This window comes from Lepus europaeus, chromosome 5 (genome assembly GCF_033115175.1).
Source record: "Lepus europaeus isolate LE1 chromosome 5, mLepTim1.pri, whole genome shotgun sequence".
In the NCBI taxonomy this organism is placed as follows: domain Eukaryota; kingdom Metazoa; phylum Chordata; class Mammalia; order Lagomorpha; family Leporidae; genus Lepus; species Lepus europaeus.
The window spans coordinates 20,886,700-20,908,514 of NC_084831.1; the positions used below are offsets into that span (position 1 = coordinate 20,886,700).

The 21,815-nt window shown below is 49.6% G+C and overlaps 1 protein-coding gene across 1 annotated transcript; it reads right to left on the reverse strand.

Annotated features, from left to right (window-relative positions):
• Positions 1-2,710: 2,710 nt before the first annotated feature.
• RPA2 (replication protein A2) lies at positions 2,711-21,295 on the reverse strand. Its single transcript, XM_062190749.1, has 9 exons — positions 21,000-21,295; positions 20,703-20,809; positions 17,723-17,824; positions 17,485-17,598; positions 12,262-12,336; positions 11,655-11,771; positions 5,701-5,808; positions 5,429-5,523; positions 2,711-3,397 (listed from the first exon to the last, which is right to left on the reverse strand). Exons 1-9 carry the CDS (start codon positions 21,007-21,009, stop codon positions 3,313-3,315), a joined length of 813 nt encoding a protein of 270 aa, XP_062046733.1. The 5' UTR covers positions 21,010-21,295; the 3' UTR covers positions 2,711-3,312.
• Between the last annotated feature and the right edge of the window lie 520 nt (positions 21,296-21,815).

Here is a 21,815-nt window from a genome sequence, read left to right on the forward strand (position 1 = left end):
GCCTGGCTTCGATGCCCAGCTCTGGGGGCGGGTGTTGTGAGCGGATTAAGCTGCCGCTTGGGATGCCCGCATCAAATCGTGGCTGCTCTGCTTCTGACCCAGCCTGCTGGCAATGCATCCTGGGAGGCAGCAGGTGATGGCTCAAGTGCCTGGGCCTGGGGCCGGCACTGTGGCATAGCAGGTAAAGCTGCCGCCTAAGGTGCTGGCATCCCATATGGGCGCCAGATTGTGTCCCGGCTGCTTCACTTCCCATCCAGCTCTCTGCTATGGCCTGGGAAAGCACTAGAAGATGGCCCAAGTCCTTGACCTGTGTCTGGCTGCAGTGGGAGCCCAGAGGGCCAGAGTCCCAGCCCCTGAGTTATAGGCACTGCCCTGGGTGTGTCCTTTCTTAGCTTCTAACATCTCTGCAGGTCACCAGGGTCACCTACCCACCCACCCCACTCCCCACCCCCCGCCGCCGCCTCTGTACTCCCGCCTGGGAGGCTCCCACAGGCCACCGGGCCAGTTGCCTGTGCGTTCTGAGGGCTTCCTCCGAGACCAGTGGACCCGGCGCATGAGGAGCCTGGAGGGACGGCTGTGAGGAACACTGAGCTAGAACTCAAGACTAAAGCTCCTCTCGGCAGGAACCCAGGGGATGCAAAGTGACCATGCTTTTCACTTCCACATTTTGCATTTAATCTTGGTATAAGATTGAGCAAGATGAAAAATAAGGCCACAAAAGGGAGACAGAAGTGCCAGTTCCTACAACATGGGCTTTCTGCACAGCCAAGGCTGCAGGAAGAAAGGGGCTGGGCTTAAAAGGAAATTATTTGGAAACTACAACTGTGAATGTTTTTGTTTTTCTTCATCAGAGCAATGGGGGTCTGCAGGGAGTGGGCCAGAGGCAGCCACCATCCTCAGAGCGTGTTTTATCCCTGGAATGAGTCACTGGGCAGTGCGAGGGTGTCAGGCACAACAGGCATTTCCCGCCCCTGGTTCCAGAGAGCGCGCGTGTCCTTGGGAGTACCCGGATGATGCACTGGGAAACAGAAAGTTGTTAGTAAAGCTCTTCATAGTCACTATCTCATTTCTATTTCTGAATGTTTTATAACATTAACAGACAACCAGGGATGTGTGTTCAATTTTATCAAATGAGTTTGAATTTCCTACAACTGTTTTTTTTTAAAAGATTTATTTGAAAGGCAGAGTTACAGAGAAAATCTCCCATCCGCTTGTTCACTCCCCAAATGGTCACAATGGCTGGAGCTTGGCTGACCTGAAGCCAGGAGCCAGGAGCTTCTTCCGGGTCTCCCACACAGCAGTCCAAGCAGGCTCCAAACACTTGGGTCATTTTCCACTGCTTTCCCAGGCCATTAGCAGGGAGCTGGATCAGAAGTGGAGCAGCCGGGACTTGAAGCAGTCTCCCTATGAGATGCCAGCACCATAGGCAGAGGCTTAATCTACTATGCCACAGTGCTGGCCTCTCCAACTGTATTTTTTAAAAACAAATCCATTATCCACATCAGGTGCTAGTTCTTACTGGCCTTTGTCTAGGAGCTTCATTGCCCACCTGCGTATACTTCAGATTCTCCCCAAAGCAGGCCAGACCCACACCAGGCTGGGAACGTTCTGCTGTTCCTGCCATCTCAACAACGTCCCAGAGAACTGTGTGTGGGACCTGTCAGGTGACACGTCCAATGCCAAAGCCGCACGTTCTTCCTGCCTCAGCCGAGCTTGGCAAAGGCTGGAGTTCCACCTGCTAAGCATGGCCCGCCTGGCTCTCCAGCCTGGGCCCTGTCCCCCCCGCCCCAGGAGGGCTCAGAAATCACAATGCCCGTGAGGCCTTAGCGCGGCAGGGAGTGTGGTCTCGCCAGCAGCCTCTCCGTGCCACTGGGAATGCCAAGCCAGCAAGTGCGGCGCTGCCAGTCTCACTGTGCTCTGGGCTCCTTGTACCCGACCAACAGGTCACACGGTAGGCATCCCTAAACACGGACTGAACTGATGGGTAAGCGGTTTTAACTGCTACGTCATCATCGGATTCCATCAAAAGAAAAGCCTGCCAGCCGGAGCCCCTGCTAGAGCTCGGCCCCTAGAGAGCACTAACCCAGCTAGAAAGAGAAGTCGGCCACCCACATGAGCACCCTGTCACGCACTCCAAATTCAAACATAGTCAAACACTGTTTCCAGCCACTGTTGTTTCTTTGAGGAAACAAGAGTGGACACACTGACTGAGTTTGAAGCATTGTTCCTACGTAAACAGGAAACAGCCAGATTTTGCTCAGTGAGAAGCAGGGGCGGAGTGTTTTGAAGCCTTTTCAAGGGTTAGCAGGCGCTGACACAGTGCACTTGGATAGACTATTTGTGTGTTACACCTTGTTGACTTTATTTTGAAATTGGTTCTTTCATTCAAGACGTAGTTTACCTTCTTTCGAGAGCTGTCTGAAACATCTGAACTAGTGTCATCTCCCACAAGGAACTTCGAAGTGATCAAGCTGGCCAAAAAACAGCTGTGGGCCTTTGGCAAGGCTCATCCTGAGGTCAAGTGGAAGATGTTCGGTCATGTGACAACACTGCACAACTCAATAGGCAGGTCCACATCATAACCCCTAGGAAAGTCGACTGCTCGAGATCCTAACTAAAAACCGAGCCAGATTTCAAATCCAAGCTTCCATTGCCTCAGATGACAAAGCACTAATCACACAAGCTTAGCAACAAAATGACAACACTCTCGTTACTGTGATAATAGAACTGTTTTATTCAACATATGAGTGTACTTGTTTTGTACCAAACACAATCACATTTCTTCCCCTCTGCCCAGAACCTCATGTTGACCAGCCCACTTTTGGCAACAGGCAGGGAAGGTGAAGGAAAGTGCAATTCTAAAAGCAGCGCCACGTACCCGATGGCAAAGCAAACCAGGCCGGGGCCGCTGGGATTCTCGGCTGGTGCTTGGCAGCAGACCTCGCCTTGTCCATCTCTCAACAGAAAATGCGCCAGGAACAGGAAGTCCTGGGCGTTACTTAACACTGCCAACTCTCTTGGCAACATCCTCTTCCAGCTCCTTCTATCCTGAGGCTGTAATGAGCTTAACAAGGATTCTTCAAGAAATCCTGCCCTGGTTCACATCCCTGTCCATTGTCCATTTCTCTTTGAGCATCAAAAAAACCAAAAACAAAAACAGAAGAGCACTGAGTTTCAGAAGGATGTCAGCCGACATTTTTACAGATGAGACCTACAACCTAGAAGTTGCCTGACCAACGTGCACAGCTGGAGACAACAGATTATAGAAATAGGTAGAGCTGGAGAGTGTCTCAGTTACCCAGCGAGGCCCAGTTATTCTGCATCTGTAGACTTAAAATGATCATCGTCTACCGTAGAATAGATGTGTCCCTCGTTGCTAAGAAAATCCACAGCTTGCCTAGAAAGCAAAGAAAAAAGGACCATGTTCAAACCACTGCAGAAGAGAGGAAACTCACCTTTTCATGTGGTCACGTAGGCAGACTTCACTTACTTACGCCCTCTCTCAGCTAAGGATTCACAGCCACTGTACTCACAGAAGGCTCGCAGGGAGAAATGCCAATGAAATTGCAACACTGAGGTTATCCATGGAGACAGCACCTAGTAGAGCCGCCTTGGATTCCTCTCCCAAATTGTGGAAAGATAAGAAAATAGGACCTCACTTAAATCCCAGTCTAAGCACAGTGAAGCTGGGATCTAAAGCTGTGGCCAGCCTGTACATCGAGTCTTCTAGTATAAATAACTGTCTTGGGACTGGTGGTGTGGCAGGCGGGCCCACCACACGCAATGCAGGCATCTCGTATCCGAGTTGCAGCTGCTCTGCTCCGGATCCAGCTTCCTGTTGATGCGCCTGGGAAGACGGCCCAAATACTTGAGCCCCTGAAACCCGCATGGGAGACTCAGATGGTATCTTTTTTCTTAAGATTTTCTTACTTTGAAAGAGCTACAGAAAGAGAGTGAGCGAGCAAGCTGGTTCATTCCGCAATTCCTGAAAAAGCTAGGGCTGGGCCAGACTGAAAGCCAGGACCTCAGAGCTCCATTTTGGTCTTCTACACGGGTGACAGGAACTCAATTAATTGGGTCATCATCTGCTGTCCTCCTAGGTGCACTGGCAGGAAGATGGAGCAGATGTGGAACACCTGGGACTCAAACAGGTGCTCTGATATGAGATGCCAACATTGGAAATGGTGGCTTGATCCACTGAGCCAGGACACTGGCCACCAAACAGCTATCTGTAGAGGGCGAGTACTGTGGCACAGCAGGCTGAACTGCTGCTTGGGACGCCCACTCCCATAGTGGAATGCTGGTTCGAGTCCCAGCTCCTCTGCTTCCGATCCTGCTAATGTACCCTGGGAGGCTCAAGAGCTTGGGCCCTGCCATCCACATGGGAGACCCAGATGGAGTTTCAGGCTCCAGGCTTAGGCCTGGTCCAGCCCTTTTGCAGGCATTTTGGAAATGAACCAACAGATGGAAGATATCTTTGTCTATGTCTCTCTGCCTTTCAGATAAATAAGTAAACATTCGAAAAAAGAAGTCACTTAAAGCACTTATGGTACACTGCACCTCCTCATCATGGGCACTCGGAGACACGGGCTGTTCCCCTCACTTCACAGCGCAGGAAATGGAATTACACCGGACATTCTCTCCTATCTAGGCCTACACTATCAAGTGGTTCACAATAACAAACAACCACCTCCAAGCACAGTAGTGCTCAGCTGGTCTGACCAGTTCCTCACACTGCGGTGAGGAAGCTGCTCGTCTGAAGTGGACTGAGGTGTTAGCAGACCGTCCAATGGCTTCCAGTCTAGAGAGCCTAATGTACTCATGTCCGCAAGGGGACGCGGAGGGCCAGGAGCTAGGGACCTCACTCCGTCGTGTAAATCCCACAAGGCATCAGGCCGCTGCTCAGAATGACGTCTCTTACACAGCGGACCTTAGTGTCTCCTGAATGAACGAATTCACTGTGAACGTGCCGAGCAGCACCCTCTCTGTGAGTCCTTCCATGCGTCCGCGCTCGACAACTGCCCCTTTGTCAAGGAGGTTGCAGCAAGCTTTTGCTACGTTGCTGGTTTTTATTTTTAAATTATTATCTGAAAGGGAGACAGAGACAAAATCTTCTATGTACCGGTTTATTTCCCAAATGCCTGCAACGGCCAGGGCTGGGCCAGGCCAAAGCCGGGAGCTATGAACTTAACTGGGTTTCCTACACGGGTGGAAAGGACCCAACTATTGGAGTTAGTGCCTTAGCATTAGCAGGAAGCTGGATTGGAAGGGGAGCTGGGACTTGAACGTGGAGAAGCTACTGCGGGATGTGAGTGTCCCAAGTGGTAACAACTGCTGTGCCAAAGGCTGCTTTTCCAACTAGGAAACCCTGATGAGGTGACACTGGGTACAACCGTGGAACCCCAGCTCGCAGAAACCCAATACTTACTTGATCGAGGCCACAGTCATGTGATGGAGTTGGTTCTTAAGATCATGAAAGTTTAATCCCTCAGGTCTTGGGCAAGCCTTAATCAAATTCAGCACCTTCAAGATTCAAATCAGAAACATTAGCAACCACATAAATACCCTACCCTTTTCAAACCTCAGTCCCTTTGTATGGGAGAAATGAGTCAGGTACTGAGACAGCCTCAGTGCACTGAGGAAGCAAGGCCATGCAAGACTGACCGTCAACATTTCTGAGGCCCGAAAGGTGTGGTTTACCTGATTCTGGGCTGGAGTGAGGCCATTTGCCGGCATGAAGCTGTTCCCGCTGAAGCTGCCTGCTTCACTCATTCCTGGATTGCTGAAAGATGCCCTCCCTGCTGAGGGCTGGAGTTACAAAAGGAGTTCACAACATTAGAAATATTTCAAACAATTTGTTAATAAGCAGCCAATAAGAAACAATTTAAGTGAAGAGCTTTCCCAATGACAACTGCTCACACTGGAAGGACAGCTACTATCTGGTGAGAATTTCATAGCCCTCTGCGGCACAGAATCAGAGACAGAGAAACAGACAGACAGACACACGCACACACACACTCCTGGCTCCTTCTCTTTTTTGCAGCGTGAGAAAAACCACAGGAAAAAGCCCCAGAGACCTGCTGTGACAGGACCCCAGGGCTCAATTCCCCGGGTACTGACCGGTCAGCGAGGCATGAGGCTACACGGAGAGACCAATGGAGACACAGTCCCCACTGTCGTCTCTCCCTCCGTTCTAACACCGGACTATAAGCACTGTTTCCATTTCCTTTCTCCTTGGTCCCGGCTCAGCCCATCACTATCTGAATTCCCCAAATCCACCTCTGAGACTTTCTCTTCAAAGTCACGACTTTTCCCTCAGTGACCACACATCTCTTTCCCTCTGCCCAGAGCCTGCCGTCTCAGAGGCACACACTGCTGACCACACCTTCTCAAGTACCCCTATAGCCTCCTCTTCTACTGTCTACAAAAATGGCTGACAGCGGGGCCAGCACTGTGGCTGCTGCCTGCAGTGCCAGCATCCCATAGGGCACCAGTTCGAGTCCTGGCTGCTCCATTTCAGTTCCAGCTCTCTGCTACGGCCTACGAAAGGATAGAAGATGGCCCTAGGACTCCGTACACCCATGTGGGAGACCCAGAAGAAGCTTCTGGATTCGGATTGGCTCGCTCCAGCCACTGCAGCCAACTGGGGAGTGAACCAGTGGATGGAATCTCTGTCTTTCAAATAAATAAATAAATAAATCTTAAAAAAAAAAAAAAAAAAAAAGGTGACAGTTCCCACAGACCTCTTCCTGGCCACACATTCTCACTGCTGGCTCTCCACTGGGTACTTCGACCTGGATAGCTCAGACACTCAGAGTAAAATCAAATCCATTACTTTCCTCCCCAACCTGCTCCGCTGCTATAGCCCATATCAATTAGTAAACCAATCCCGACCCCAACCCTGCAGACTTCCACAATCGATCACCACGGCCTGTGACTGAAGCCAATTCTTTCCCCGCTGACTGGTACCTCAGGCTCTAGTCCCCGTATGCCGATCAAAGCCCCTGCCCCGCACTGCTACCCCTGGCATTTTCCTATGAACATGTCTCTGCTCTGCTTAAAAGCTGTCCAGTGGCTCCCTCTGCCTGTGAAAACAGAGTAGACACGCAAGACTCAGAAGTCCACTCTACTTCCCTCTTGACTTCTCCCACACTTTCCCAAGCTGCACCTGACTTCCTGCCACCCTCAAATTCGCCTCTGATCTCAACATGTTGCTCCCTGTCTGGGGAGATGCTCTCTGATGGAACAAGGACATAAGCCCCAGCCATTCTCCCTCGCGGCCCAAAGGAGATACACACTGGAATGTATTCCTTGCCCTTGAATCTCAAATGGGTCTCACATCCTATTGTCTTCACACCCACACCCCCAGACCCGGGAAAGACCAGTTCCAGGAAGTCCCCTCCGCCTGCTGCCCCTCTCCCACCCCCATCTCCAGCCCTCCTAAAATATACAAAGGCCCGGCCTCTGGGGTGGGGCCTTCTGCCACATGTTCCATCAGTGTGCATGAGGGCAGTTGCTCACCCACCTCCACGGATTTATTTTCTCTGAATAAATTTGGTCTGGCTGTAAATTCGTACACTGCCTCCTCTCTATTCCGTGCCTCTTCTCCTAACATTTTGGTGCCTCGTGTGAGGAGGCACCAATCTGCATTCTTCCTAACACTCTCCCCTCATCCACCTGAGAAACACTCCTTATCCTTCCAAGTTCTTTGTCAGGCCTTTGCTGACGCTCCCCAAGTCAAGTTAGTCACTGATTTCCTTCCTGGCTCTCAGCACCTGGCCCATTCCCTATCACAGCACCCGCTGTCCCGCTCTGCGTGTCCTTTTCCACACAGAGCCCTGCATGCTGCAGTGTCTGATGGACAGTACAGGCAGTCAATGTTCACGCTATTGAACTGAATACTAAACCAGCAAGAATGACAACGGTCAAATACATTCAGAACACAAAGCAGATGCCTGAGTGCTGGAGAAGCTCATCAGGAGAAATCCTAGCCAGTAAGGAGATTCATTTAAGAAGTGTTCAGGGCCCAGCGCTGTGGCATAGTGGGAAAAGCCGCCGCCTGCAGTGCCAGCATCCCATGTGGGCACCAGTTCAAGTCCCGGGTGCTCTGTTCAGTTCCAGCTCTCTGCTGTAGCCTGGGAAAGCATCAGAAGATGACCCAAGTCCTTGGGTCCCTGCACCCTTGTGGGAGACTGGGAAGAAGCTCCTGGCTCCTGACGGGCACAGCCCCAGCCGTTGCGGTCATCTGGAGAGTGAACCATTGGATGGAAGACCTCTCTCTCTCCCTGCCTCTGCTTCTCTGTATCTCTGAATTTCAAATAAATAAATAAATAAATCCTAAAAAAAAAAAGTGGGGGCCAGTTCAAGTCCTGGCTGCTCCACTTCCCATCCAGCTCTCTGCTATGGCCTGGGAAAGCAGTAGGAGATGGCCCAAGTCCTTGGGCCCCTGCACCCATGTGGGAGACCTGGAAGAAGCTCCTGGATCCTGGCTTTGGATCAGCTCAGCTCTGGCCATTGCAGCCAGTTGGGGAGTGAACCAGTGGATGAAGACGTCTCTCTCTCTGCCTCTCTTTCTCTTTCTGTATATAGCTCTTCCAAGAAAATAAATCAATCTTTAAAAATAAATAAATAAATGCCTTCTGTCTTTGTACCATTAAAAAAAAGTAAAAATCAATCATTGTCCCTTGTTGTCAAAGCTAAATGCTTCCATGCTGCCTGCTGGTGAAACAAGATTCTACATTTATTTATTTTTCTTTCTTTTTTCATTATTTATTTGAAAGTCAGAATTAAGAGAGAGAAAGAGGAGAGAGAGGGAAAGATCTTCTATCTGATGGTTCACTCTCCAAATGGCTTGGGCCCGGCCAAAGCCAGGAGCCAGGAGCTTCATCTGGTCTCCCATGTGGGTGCGGGGGCTGTCTTCTGCTGCTTTCCCAGGAGCATTAGCAGGGAGCTGGATCAGAAGCGGAGCAGCTAGAACTTAAACCAGCACCCATATGGGATGCCACACTGCAGATGGTGGTTTAAACTGCTATGTCACAGCGCTGGCCCAAGGACTCTACATTTTATCATCTAGTAATACCAAGTGGATTCTGTTTCTTACCCAAATATCTTTGCCAACATGACTACCCCCCCCCCCCCCCATTTCAGATGATCTCTGCTCATATCCAGTCTTGCCCTAAGACTTGGTTTTGGCATCACCTTCTCCAGGCAGCCTTTCTATGTGTCCAGGCCAGGATGGGACATCCTGTTCTGTGGTTCCACAGCACCCCGCACTTGGCCAACTTATCAATGCTTCCACTGTTTGGGCGTCTCAACCCCTACTTTGTAATGTAGCCCCCTCTCAGGGAAAGAATCACCTTCTTTTCTTTGCCTTTAATATTGTCTACGCTCGTAGCCTCTACACCCTAACCAGCCATTCTCATTTCAAACCCATTTTTATCAAATAATATGCATCACTAACATATGTAATAAAACAAACACTTTAAACTTCTACCGATCCCGTTCCCTTTAACCCCCTTCCCAGCCTCCACTGAAGCCTTTGAGAAGATCCACACGTCCAGATGCCAAGACAGACCTCTTTCATCACCTCACTAGGTGCCAGGCGGCATTCAACACTAGGTGCCAGGCGGCATTCAACACTTTATCTCCGTTCTCTCCTTCATGAAACGATCTTTCCAGAATATTGTACAGAATCACAATTCCCAGCTCTCTGCTGCCTAAGCAGCAACCTCTCTTTCTCTCTTTCAATGACTCCTACTCTGTTTCTAGATTTCTTTCTTTTTTCTTTTTTTTTTTTTGACAGGCAGAGTAGATAGTGAGAGAGAGAGAGAGAGACAGAGAGAAAGGTCTTCCTTTGCCATTGGTTCACCCTCCAATGGCCGCTGTGGCCGGCGCAGTGCGCTGATCCGAAGCCAGGAGCCAGGTGCTTCTCCTGGTCTCCCATGCGGGTGCAGGGCCCAAGGACTTGGGCCATCCTCCACTGCCTTCCTGGGCCATAGCAGAGAGCTGGCCTGGAAGAGGGACAACCAGGATAGAATCCGGTGCCCCAACCAGGACTAGAACCCGGTGTGCCGGCGCCGCAAGGCGGAGGATTAGCCTGTTAAGCCACGGCGCCGGCCTCTGTTTCTAGATTTCTAAAGGTTTGTGTGTCCCGGCACTTAGGGTCTCCGCCCTCTTAACTCCCTAGTTATGTCATCATTCAAGGCTTTAAATTATCACCCACACACAATGACTCCTACTGTTCTTTCTCTTGCCCTGACTTCTCCCCAGCCTCATACATTCAGCTCTTCACTTGGCTGTCTAACTGGCATCTCACACTTGTAAGGTCCAAAACAGAACTCTGCATTTTACCTCCAAGTCCGCTAGCTTTATCCAGCTGCTCAAGCCCCAGACACAGGAGTCATTTTTGAACTCTCCCTTTTCTCCTTCACATTTTAAAAGATTTATTTTATTATTTGAGGGGCAGAGTTATAGTGAGTGAAGGAGTAGCAGAGACAAAGAAATCTTCCATCTGCTGGTTCACTCTCCAAATGCCTGCAATGGCCAGGGGTGGGCCAGGCTGAACCCAGGAGCCTATAACTCCATCTGAGTCTCCCACATGGATGGCAAGAGCCTAGATACTTGGGCCATCATCCACTGCCTTCCCAGGAAAATTAGCAGGGAGCTGAGTCGGAAGCAGAGCAGCCAGGACTTGAATTCTGATGTGGGATGCTGGTCCTAAGTGACAACTTAACCTGCTGTGCCACGCCAGCCCCTAAATCTTAGCATTCCTGTTCCTGCCATCACTCTCTTGCAGCTTTACTTCAGAGCTCCTACCCACCTGTAATTACATGCATTCTCTTGTTTATTGCCTGCTTCTCTTAAGAACAGGAATTTGAGCAGATCCTCTGCCTACATCACTGCTGTATCCCGAAGGACTAGAATAGTGAGTGGCCCAGAGTAGGCTCAGTAAGTGTTATTCTAATACATAAACAAGTGAGTGTACCTCTGTATCCCAAATGCTCAGCAAAGGTTAAGTGGGCAACAGCACTATCACTGGCATATTAGTTCTCCTGTCTCCCGTGTAACCAATCGTCCACTGGCTTCTCGAATCCTCTGGGAATTTCTAATACTAGAATCACTCTTTGTGTAGTCCTAGACAGATTTGCCAACGTGAATTCACACAACAGAAAATAACGGGAGAAATTTCAGGGAAAAAATAATGGTCAATGTTTCTCTTCAGCCAACAGGCTGGAAGGAAAGCAGTAAGATGGAATCCTACTGTGGTTGTTCTCTAAATACAGACTGACAATCCTGAGCTAGCAGTTCAGCCTGTAGCTACCTGCCTATACCTGAGGGCTGTCCTAGGCCTCAGCCACCCAAGCCAATAGGGTGAGAGGAACCCATGATTCTAAGAAACATGAGTGCTCCACCAGAATCCAAAACGACAGCAAGGCTCACAGAGAGAAGGTCTGAGGACTGGGAGATGCTCCTCCTCTGGCTCAACCGTCACGACGTCAAGGAATCACAGCCAAACCAGAGAAGCAGGCTCTGTTCTTCCAGAAGAGAAAAAGCTCCCAGGGGAGCTGCGCACCTGGCTGGCACGTGTTCAGCACCACGTGTGCATTTGCTCACCTGGCTGGCATGTGTTCAGCACCACGTGTGCATTTGCTCACCTGGCTGTGTGACTTGTTCAGCATCATGTGTGCATTCACCACTTCCAGAATGTGAGCGGTGAACTCGTTCATGTCCTCCAGGGGCATGATCTTAAAGGCTACCAGGCTCTTCTTGTTCTGTGAAAAATAAAGAGAAAAAGGAGAATTAAGGCTGAACATATTCAAGAGAATTTCAGGTCAAAACACTGTGGCTTTTGGGTCATGGTATTTTGCCAATCAGGGGAAAGTATCTGTTATATACTTAAAAATTTCAACTCAGGATAGTCCAAATATAGTCAATAATGAGGGAAGAAGTCAAACGAGCTCAGAGATGTTCATGACTTGTCCAAGCTCACACAACCGAGCAGAGTCTAGTATCCTGCCTGCAATTCAGAATTCTCTCTTTGACCCTTTATGGATGCCACTGATGGCAATTGTAGGCAGATTCTACTTTTTCTCCATCATCCTGTTACTTTTATATTAAAGTACAAAACAGTTCTGTCCTTTTGAAGAAGAGAATAATGAAGTAATTTCCCATTCAAAATGGAACTTAATTAAGTATTAAATATCTGAAACCCAGAAGCCACTTCAAGCAAATCCACTGTAACCGCCTTTTCATTGACTTTACCTGGAAAGACCTCAGGTGACCAGCCACCTTCACGTATGTTTCTGGAGGAACCACGGTGTTCTCACCACTGGCGTCCTAACAGATGAAATACAAACATGTCACTAAGGTCTCAGGATACTAGTGAAAGACAGCCTCTTTAAAATTTCTAAATTTTGTACAGAATAAGAAAGTTACAAAGTAAGAGCTAAAGGACCCTAATATGGCATTAACTAGTTTACCTCATTTTAGAGATGTAAAAACCTCTCTAAAAATAATTCCCAGCTCCAAAGTTGTATGTTATGTACATCTTTCTTAAAGGGCAAACAATTGTGACACCCTCACTCAACGTTCTCAGGTACAATGTTTTCTGTTGGATATATGTGCTAGGAAAGCAACTCACTTTTAGAAATTAAAGGAAATAATTAAGAACATGCATTAAAATTTAGATTCATCAAAGTTATCAGAATACTGTTTAGATTACTAAATGTTTTAAAGCAACCTAAATACCCAACATAAAGGACACGTTCATATAATGCAATATTCCACGCTGCTGCAAACTGTAATGCACAATTCTACTTGCTGTCTGAGAAGAGCAGTAGTAACACTTTGAAATGCTGATTTCTCACGTGGGGGAAAACGTACACCAAACGTTCACAGTGCTTAACGAGGATAATTATAAACAACTTTAATATTTCCTTCTTCCTAGAATATGTGCATAACGTTTATATGACTTTGGAAAACTAGAAAATAAAGTACACAATTTAAAAATAAGAACACTGCGGGCCAGCCTTGTGGCTTTGGCCTGGCCCACCTCCGGCCGTTGCGCCCATTTGAGGAGTGGATGGAAGACTTCTCTCCCCCTGCCTTTGCACCTCCCTCTCTGTAACTCCGGCTTTCAAATAAATTAAATTGCTGTGTCTCTCTCTTATCCATATATACTCCAAATACATGGAATGACTTACAAAAAAGAAAAACCATAGACATAATAGACAGAAATACAGACAATTAAAAAACACTTTGGGGCTAAGAAAAACTTTACAAAGTGAAAAAGGTAAGCCACAGAAACTGTTTTCACAGTTTTAAGGGGCTATTTTGCTGTGCCAAATGTCCACCCCACTAACATACATTCTAGTTCAGTTCATTTTCTTCTTCTTTTTTTTGGCTAAGATTTATTTATTTGAAAGGCAGAGCTACAGGGGGAGAGGGAGAGAGAAAGACAGAGAGAGAGAGAGAGAGAGAGCAAGCAAGATCGATCTTCCATCCACTGGTTCATTCCCCAAATGGCTCCAATAGCCAGGGCTGGGCTGGGGTAAAGGCAGGAGCTTGGAACTCTATCCAGATATACCATGTAGATGGCAGAGGCCCAAGCACTTGGACCATCTTGCACTGCTTTTCCAGATGCACTAGCAGGGGGCTGGATAGGAAGTGGTGCAGCATGAGGTCAGTGCTGTGGTGTAGTGGGTAAAACCGCCACCTGTAGTGCTGGCATCCCATAAGGGTGCTGGTTCAAGTCCCAGCTGCTCCACTTCCAATCCTTTTTTTTTTTTTTGACAGAGTGGATAGTGAGAGAGAGAGACAGAGAGAAAGGTATTCCTTTTTGCCGTTGGTTCACCCTCCAATGGCCGCTGCAGCCGGCACATTGTGCTGATCCAAAGTCAGGAGCCAGGTGCTTCTTCTGGTCTCCCATGCAGGTGCAGGGCCCAAGTTGGGCCATCCTCCACTGCCTTCCCGGGCCATAGCAGAAAGCTGGCCTGGAAGAGGGGCAACTGGGATAGAACCCAACCAGGACTAGAACCTGGTGTGCCGGCGCCGCAAGGCGGAAGATTAGCCTGTTAAGCCACAGCGCCGGCCCCACTTCCAATCTAACTCTCTGCTTTGGCTTGGGAAAACAGAAGATGGCCCAACTCCCTGGCTTTGCATCCACGTGGGAGACTTGGAAGACACTCCAGGCTCCTGGCTTCGGATCAGCCCAGCTCTAGCCATTAAGGTCATTTGGGAAGTGAACCAACAGATGGAAGACCTCTCTCTCTCTCTCTCTACCTCTGCCTCTCTGTAATTCTGCCTTTCAAATAAATAAATCTCTTTTATTTTTTATTTTGACAGGCAGAGTGGACAGTGAGAGAGAGAGACAGAGAGAAAGGTCTTCCTTTTTGCCATTGGTTCACCCTCCAATGGCCGCTGCGCTGGCGCACTGCGCTGATCCGAAGCCAGGAGCCAGGTGCTTCTCCTGGTCTCCCATGCGGGTGCAGGGCCCAAGCACTCGGGCCACCCTCCACTGCACTCCCGGGCCACAGCAGAGAGCTGGCCTGGAAGAGGGGCAACCGGGACAGAATCCGGTGCCCCGACCGGGACTAGAACCCGGTGTACTGGCGCCGTAAGGCGGCGGATTAGCCTATTGAGCCACGGCGCCGGCCTAAATAAATAAATCTTAAAAAAATAAAGGAAGTGGAGCAGCTGGGACTTGAACCGTCACTAGACTATGGAATGCCCGCATTGCAGGTGGCAGTTAACCCACTGTGCTACAATGCCAGTTTCTCTTTCAATTCATTTTCTTCATATTTATAGACAATCATATACACATTACAAAAACGAGGTCAAATCATATATTCATACATCCATCTTGCAACATGTTCCTTTTCTCAAATTTACAGCAAATAATTCTTTGTGATGATACATTTCTAAATAATTTGCAGTATGTATAAATTAAATCATGGCTTACTTAATCTCCTATTGCTAGCATTTTGGGTGTGCTTTTAATTTTTCATTAACACATTATGATCAACTTTTTTTTTTTTTTTTGACAGGCAGAATTAGACAGTGAGAGAGAGAGACAGAGAGAAAGGTCTTCCTTTTCTGTTGGTTCACCCCCAAATGGCTGCTACGGCCAGTGTGTTGCGGCTGGCGCGCTGTGCTGATCCTAAGCCAGGAGCCAGGTGCTTCCTCCTGGTCTCCCATGGGGTGCAGGGCCCAAGCACTTGGGCCATCCTCCACTGCCTTCCAGGGCCACAGCAGAGAGCTGGACTGGAAGAGGAGCAGCCGGGACAGAATCCAGCGCCCCAACCAGGACTAGAATCCGGGGTGCCATCACTGCAAGGGCAGGATTAGCCAAGTGAGCCATGGCGCCGGCCATGATCAACATTCTTAGAACTGAATCTTTGAATGCACCTTTAATTATGTCAGTATAAAACTCTAGAAGTAGCTGGTGCCGCAGCTCACTAGGTTAATCCTCTGCCTGTAGCACCGGCACTCTGGGTTCTAGTCCTGGTTGGGGCGCTGGATTCTGTCCTGGTTGCTCCTCTTCCAGGCCAGCTCTCTGCCGTGGCCCGGGAAGGCAGTGGAGGATGGCCCAAGTCTTTGGGCCCTGCACCCCATGGGAGACCAGGAGAAGCACCTGGCTCCTGGCTTCGGATCAGTGTGGTACGATGGCTGCAGTGCGCTGGCTGCGCCAGCCATTGGGGGGTAAACCAACGGAAAAGGAAGACCTTTCTCTCTGTCTCTCTCTCACTGTCTAACTCTGCCTGTAAAAAAAAAAAAGGGGGGGGGGGGAGAAAAAAAAAAACCCTCTAGAAGTATAGTTGCTGTTTCAACATTTTAATCATTGAAAATTTTGACACAGGATTTTTGAGGAAGGGTTTGCCAATTCTTGTTTATACTGTCAGAGTAGAATGGTATTTTTCCTTAAGCAATGGCAAATCATTCAACAAATATTAGGTGCCTACTAAGTGCAAGAGGCACTATGCTGCTCTCACCAGAACCTGACACTGTCATTCTTTTAAATTTCTTTGCCAATTCAATAAATTAAAAATCGTATCTTGGGGTCAAAGTTGTGGTGCAGCAGGCCAGGCTGCTGCCTGCAGTGCCAGTGTCCCATGTGAAGGCAGGCTCGAGCCTCAGCTCCCTGCTAATGCACTTGAAGAAGCAGTGTAGGATCGCCCAAGTGCTTGGGCCCCTGCACCCACATGGGAAACCCACATGGAACTCTTGGCTTTGGGCTGCAGCCTGGCCAACGCAGCCATCTGGGGAGTGAACCCGTGAATGGAAGTTTATCTCTTTCATTGTCTCTCCTTCTTTCTTGCTCTGCCTTTCAAATAAAGAAACACATCTTAAAAAAGAACATTATCTCGGGGCCGGCGCTGTGGCATAGCCGGTAAAGCTGCCACCTGCAGTGTTGGCATCCCATATGGGTGCCAGTTTGAGTCCCGGCTGCTCCACTTCTATTCTAGCTCTCTGCTATGGCCTGGGAAAGCATTGGAAGATGGCCCAAGTCCTTGGGCCCCTGCACCCACGTGGGAGACCCAGAAGAAGCTCTTGGCTCCTGGCTTTGGATCAGCACAGCTCTGGCCTTTGCGCCCAACTGGGGAGTGAACCAGCAGATGGAAGACCTCTCTCTCTTTCTGTCTCTCCTTTCCTCTCTGTGTAACTCTTTCAAATAAACAAATAAATCTTTAAAACTTCTTTGTCCATTTTCCTAAGGTGCAATTGTGTGTGTTTTTGTTTTTTCGCTTTGTAAGCATTTTTAGTTAATATTTAAAATGTTTGTCATTTGTTGCAAATATTTTCTCCATTCATATGAACAGTAAACAGTATTTACTAAGCAGGCTGGGCCAATTATGTCACTGACATTATTCTAGGTGTTCTAGGTGCTGGGAATACAAAGGTGATCAAAGAAATAATTTTTGTTCTTTTGGAATTTACATTATTCTACTGTGTCCTGTCACTTGCCTTTTTAGTATTTTGGGAAACTTACAAGGTTTTAAACTCTTATGAAGGGGCCAGCACTGTGGCATAGTGGGTAAAGCCACCACCTGCAGTGCTGGCACCCCATTTGGACACTGGATCAAGTCCCGGCTGCTCCACTTCTGACCCAGCTCTCTGCTATGGCCTGGAAAATCAGTGGAAGATGGCCAAAGTCCTTGGGCCCCTGCACCCACAGAAGCTCCAGGCTCTTAGCTTCGGATTTGCCCAGCCCTTGCCATTGTGGCCAATTGGGGAGTGAACCAGCAGATGGAAGATCTCTTTCTCTGCCTCTCTGTAACTCTGCCTTTCAAATAAAATAAGTAATAAATAAATAAAATAAAAACTCTTATGGAATCAAATATATAAATGCATCATAGTAGGGTTTCTGCCTTTGACATCTCACTCATGTATTGTTTTTTATTAAAAACTTTAAAAAGTAACATTAAAAAAGTTCATCTTCTCCAAAGTCCCAAAGTAACCCTACCCTGATCAAAAACGGCCTCTTACATCTGTGTCGACCCACTGACGGACGTCCATGGGTGCAGCTGTCATGTCATCTATTTTGTAAACAATGTTGGTTGGTGCCTTCTCCGCATGTCTGATTATCCCCACGATGGTGACCTAGGTTGGGAAAAAAAAAAAAAAAAAAAAAAAAAAACTTTATCTTTCAAGAAACCAAAGCAGCACATATGTATTTTTATATGATCTTTATATGATCGACTCTTACACAAATTCTTTCACATACCTGCGAAATCTCAACATTGCCAATTTTGAACACTTCATCGGCCAGAGTGGCAGAAAGCAGCTGGGATATGGTACAGGGCACAATGTGCTGGGCTCGGGCTCTCTGCAAAGCAACATGTGCATAAATTCAACTAAGAGTATAGTGATGACCACGCATTTAACACCTGCCACCTGCCAAACACATTAAATACATTGGAACATTAAACTTTCTCTAAAAAAATTTAAACAATTTACTTTCATTTTACTTGGAAAGCAAATAAAGAACTCGAGAAAGAATCTTCCATCCACTGATTCACTCCCCGAATGCCTGCAATAAGCAGAGCTGGGCTGGGCCAAGGCCAGGAGCCAGGACCTTGAACCAGGTTTCCCTCATTGGTGGTAGGGACCCAAGTCACCTGGGCCATCATCCGCTGCCTCTAGGTGCACATTGGCAGGAAGCTGATACAGAAGTAGAGTCCAGACTTAAACACAGGCACGCTGACAGGAATGCAGGAGCCCTAGGCAGTATCGTCACTGCTATCCCAAATGTCCGCCCTGGACACTGAATCACAGGGATCACACAGCTCACAAATGCCACAGCTGAGAATTCAAACCTGGGTTGTTCTGACCTCAAAGCTCCCACAGAACAGGGAAGTTGGAGCCACAGGGAGGACCCAACAAAATGAGGTCAGCGGGGCGCCCAATCAGGAAGAGCAGCTGCCAGAACAGACCTTTAACAGAAACCCCAGCTTGGAGGTGAAGGCAGGCTGGAGATGGCAGCTGGTCACTGAGGAGATGGCACTGGGAAGGGTTTGAGAAATGGCTGGTGGACGTAACACTTTGGAATTGGTCTAGATCTCATAATAAAAACCTAACAGAAAGTTAGAAGTACAGTTTCCTTTAGGACAGATGTGTGACCCTCAGAAGGAGCTCCTGATGCTAATGGGTTAGGAGCCTGGCCGCAGTGGACATCTCAGTGAGGAGGGACAGCGTGGGGTAAGAGTGTCTAGTGAGGACACACCAGTCACACCCTAGAGCAGCCTGACCACAGTGTAAACCCTCATTTTTGTCTACCGCTGCCAAGGGAAAGACAAGGTGACAAAGATGAAGCAGATGGCATAGGATTCGCCTTCAACACACCAACCAAGGGAGGTACAAATCCAAACATAAATCTGATCTTTTCTTTTTTTAGCATTATGTATTTGAAAAGCAGAATTACAGAGAGGGAGAGACAGAGAAAGAGGTTTTCCAGAGAAAGAGGTTCACTCCCCAAATGACAATGGCAGAGCAAGGCTGATCCAAAGCCAGGAGCCAGGAGCTTCTTCCAGTTTCCCATGTGGTTGCAGGGGCCCAAGCACTTGGGCCATCTTCCACTGCTTTCCCAGGCTACAGCAGGGAGCTGGATAGGAAGTGGAGCAGCCAGACTTGAACCGGTGCCCATATGGGAGGCAGATGCCGCAGGTGGAGGCTTAACCTATTATGCCAGCCACAGCACCGGCCCCAAACCTGATGCACTATGGTGTGACATGTGCTACATGGCATCTCAGAAAACTGTATTGCCAATTTCAAGAAGGAACATCAGGCTGGCGCCGTGGCTTAACAGGCTAATCCTCCCCCTTGTGGCGCCAGCACACCGGGTTCTAGTCCCGGTTGGGGCGCCGGATTCTATCCCGGTTGCCCCTCTTCCAGGCCAGCTCTCTGCTGTGGCCCAGGAAGGCAGTGGAGGATGGCCCAAGTGCTTGGGCCCTGCACCCGCATGGGAGACCAGAAGCACCTGGCTCCTGGCTTTGGATCAGCACGATGCTCCGGCCGCAACGGCCATTGGAGGGTGAACCAACGGCAAAGGAAGACCTTTCTCTCTGTCTCTCTCACTATCCACTCTGCCTGTCAAAAAAAAAAAAAAAAAAAAGAAGGAACATCAGAGCTGGCCTCTGAAGAACTATGACACTGAGAGAAACAGTGAATAAGGAATGAGCACTAGAGGCTGGATGCAAGGTGCACTCCCACAGCCCCTGAGAGCGCATGCGCAGTAACCACAAACACCACTGAGGAGCAGTTCTAGGGTGGGTGTTGTGGTGCAGCATCCTGTACCAGTCATGGCTCAGCCCGGCTCCTCCACTTTGAATACGGCTCCCTCCTAAAGTGCCTGGGAAGGCATGGGAAGGCAGTGGAAGATGGCCTAAGTATTTGGGCCTCAGCCATTACCCAACTGGTGTCAATAGCCAGGGCTAGGGCAGGCCAAAGCCAGGAGCCAGGAACTCCACCTGGGGGGCAGCACCCTAAGCTCCTGGGCTATCTATCATCTGCTGCCTCCCAGCACGTATCAGCAGGAAGCTGGATCAGAAGCAGAGGAGCTGGCTAGAACTTGCACCCCGATATGGGACGCAGGCATCTCAGGCAGCGCCTTTACCCACTGTGCCACACCACCTGCCCTTCGTGTTCTTTTTAATAATATCCGCTTAAGGGGTCAGCACTGTGGTATAGGATTTGTGCCGCCATCCCAAATGGCTGCCGGTTCGATTCGCGGCAGCTCCACTTTTGATCCAGCTCTCTGCTGTGGCCTGGGAAAGCAGTGGAAGATGGTCCAGGTCCTTGGGCCCCTGCACCCGTGTCAGACCCTGAGGAAGTTCCTGGCTCCAGTTCGATGCAGGTCCGGCCGTTGCGGGCAATTGGGGAGTGAACCAGTGGATGGAAGACCCCTCTCTCTCTGCCTCTCTTTCTCTGTGTAACTCTTTCAAATAAATAAATCTTTAAAAAAAAAAAATCCGCTTAATAATGGGATATTAATCCCAAGCGTGAATGTTTACGGAAAGCGACTGCAAGACACCGGCGACATGCCAAACCGACCCCCAGGAAGGTTCCGAACCGTCCGTGCCCCTAAAACTTCACAGCCACGCGGAGTAACTCCCTAATCAGATCCCACGTCACAGCGCTCCGTCGCCTCCCAGGGATCGGCTAGGGCTTCGGGGCCGGACAGGACAACACAACCCCTTTCAACCTACCGATTTCTTTTCGGCCTGAGAGGGCGTGGGCGACCCGAAGCCGCCCGGCGACTGCGTGTAGCCCCCGGCTCCCCCGTAGCTGGAGCTGCTGAAGGTCTCGTAGGAGCCTGGCAGGGAACAGCAAGGGCGTGAGCCCCACGCCGCCGGCCCAGCCCCGGCACCTGCCCCCGCGCCGAGCCCCCAGGACCCCCGACCCCAGACGGCGCCCGCCCCTCCCCCTCCCGCGCGCCTGGGCCCCGGACGCGCCGGCCCGCGAATCCTGCGACTGTCCCCCTCCGCCGCGTCACCCCTCGTTACTATTCCACATCTTGGTCTCGACGCCTTCGGAGCAGAGGACCAGAAAGTTCCAGCCGAACGGGCTCGCAGAGCACCTCAGAACCGAGCTGCCGCGGCAGCGCGGTGTCGATTTTACTCTGGCGCCACAAACTTCTTCCCGCGAACGACGAAGCCAGTCACCTTCCAGCACGCTTCTCGCTTCAGCCAATCAACACCCACGGACCTTACGCTTTCTCCCATCGTCTCAGGCCAGGCCTCGGAAAACGCGCACTACGGCCCAACTCGCGCCGGAAGCCCCTACGGCCATCTTTGTTATGGGTAGAATTAGAGGCGCGCAAGCGCAAGCCTGGATCTGCGGGATGCTGATAGGACAATAGCTCAGGGAGACAACCAATTGGAGCCGGCGTTTGGATTAGCGGTTAAGAAGGCGGTTGGAATGCCCACATGGCAAATCAGAGTGCGTCTGGCTTGGAGTCCCGCCTCCGCGCCTGAGTCCGGCTTCCTGCGCACACTAGGAGGGGCGGGGCCGGTTACTTAATCGGGCACCTGCCGCTCACCTGGGAGACCGGCATTACATTTTTGGCCTCCCGACTGTAGCGGGCAGCTGCTCTTTCTGTGTCTGTTTCTCTTGCTCTCTGCATATCAAATAGATAAAATAAAACTTAAAAAAGAAAATACTTTCTTATCCAAGGGCTTGTCTCACTTCCGTCAAGCACGCTCCTCCTGCCGTCACTTCCTTTGTTCGGTGCCCTCCAGTTCCCGCCAAACTCCTGCCAAGTCACCACGGATGGGACGACGCTTTAAACTAACTCCTGCGCGCCCAGCTGTGCCCTCGCA

What these genes read in the sequence shown, in the direction of transcription:
- RPA2 (XM_062190749.1), bottom strand. An exon ending in GCAATGTTGAGATTTCGCAG is followed by an intron (nt 17,599 to 17,722) that starts GTATGTGAAAGA and finishes TTCCCAACCTAG; the next exon opens with GTCACCATCGTGGGGATAAT. An exon ending in GTCAGTGGGTCGACACAGAT is followed by an intron (nt 12,337 to 17,484) that starts GTAAGAGGCCGT and finishes TTCATCTGTTAG; the next exon opens with GACGCCAGTGGTGAGAACAC.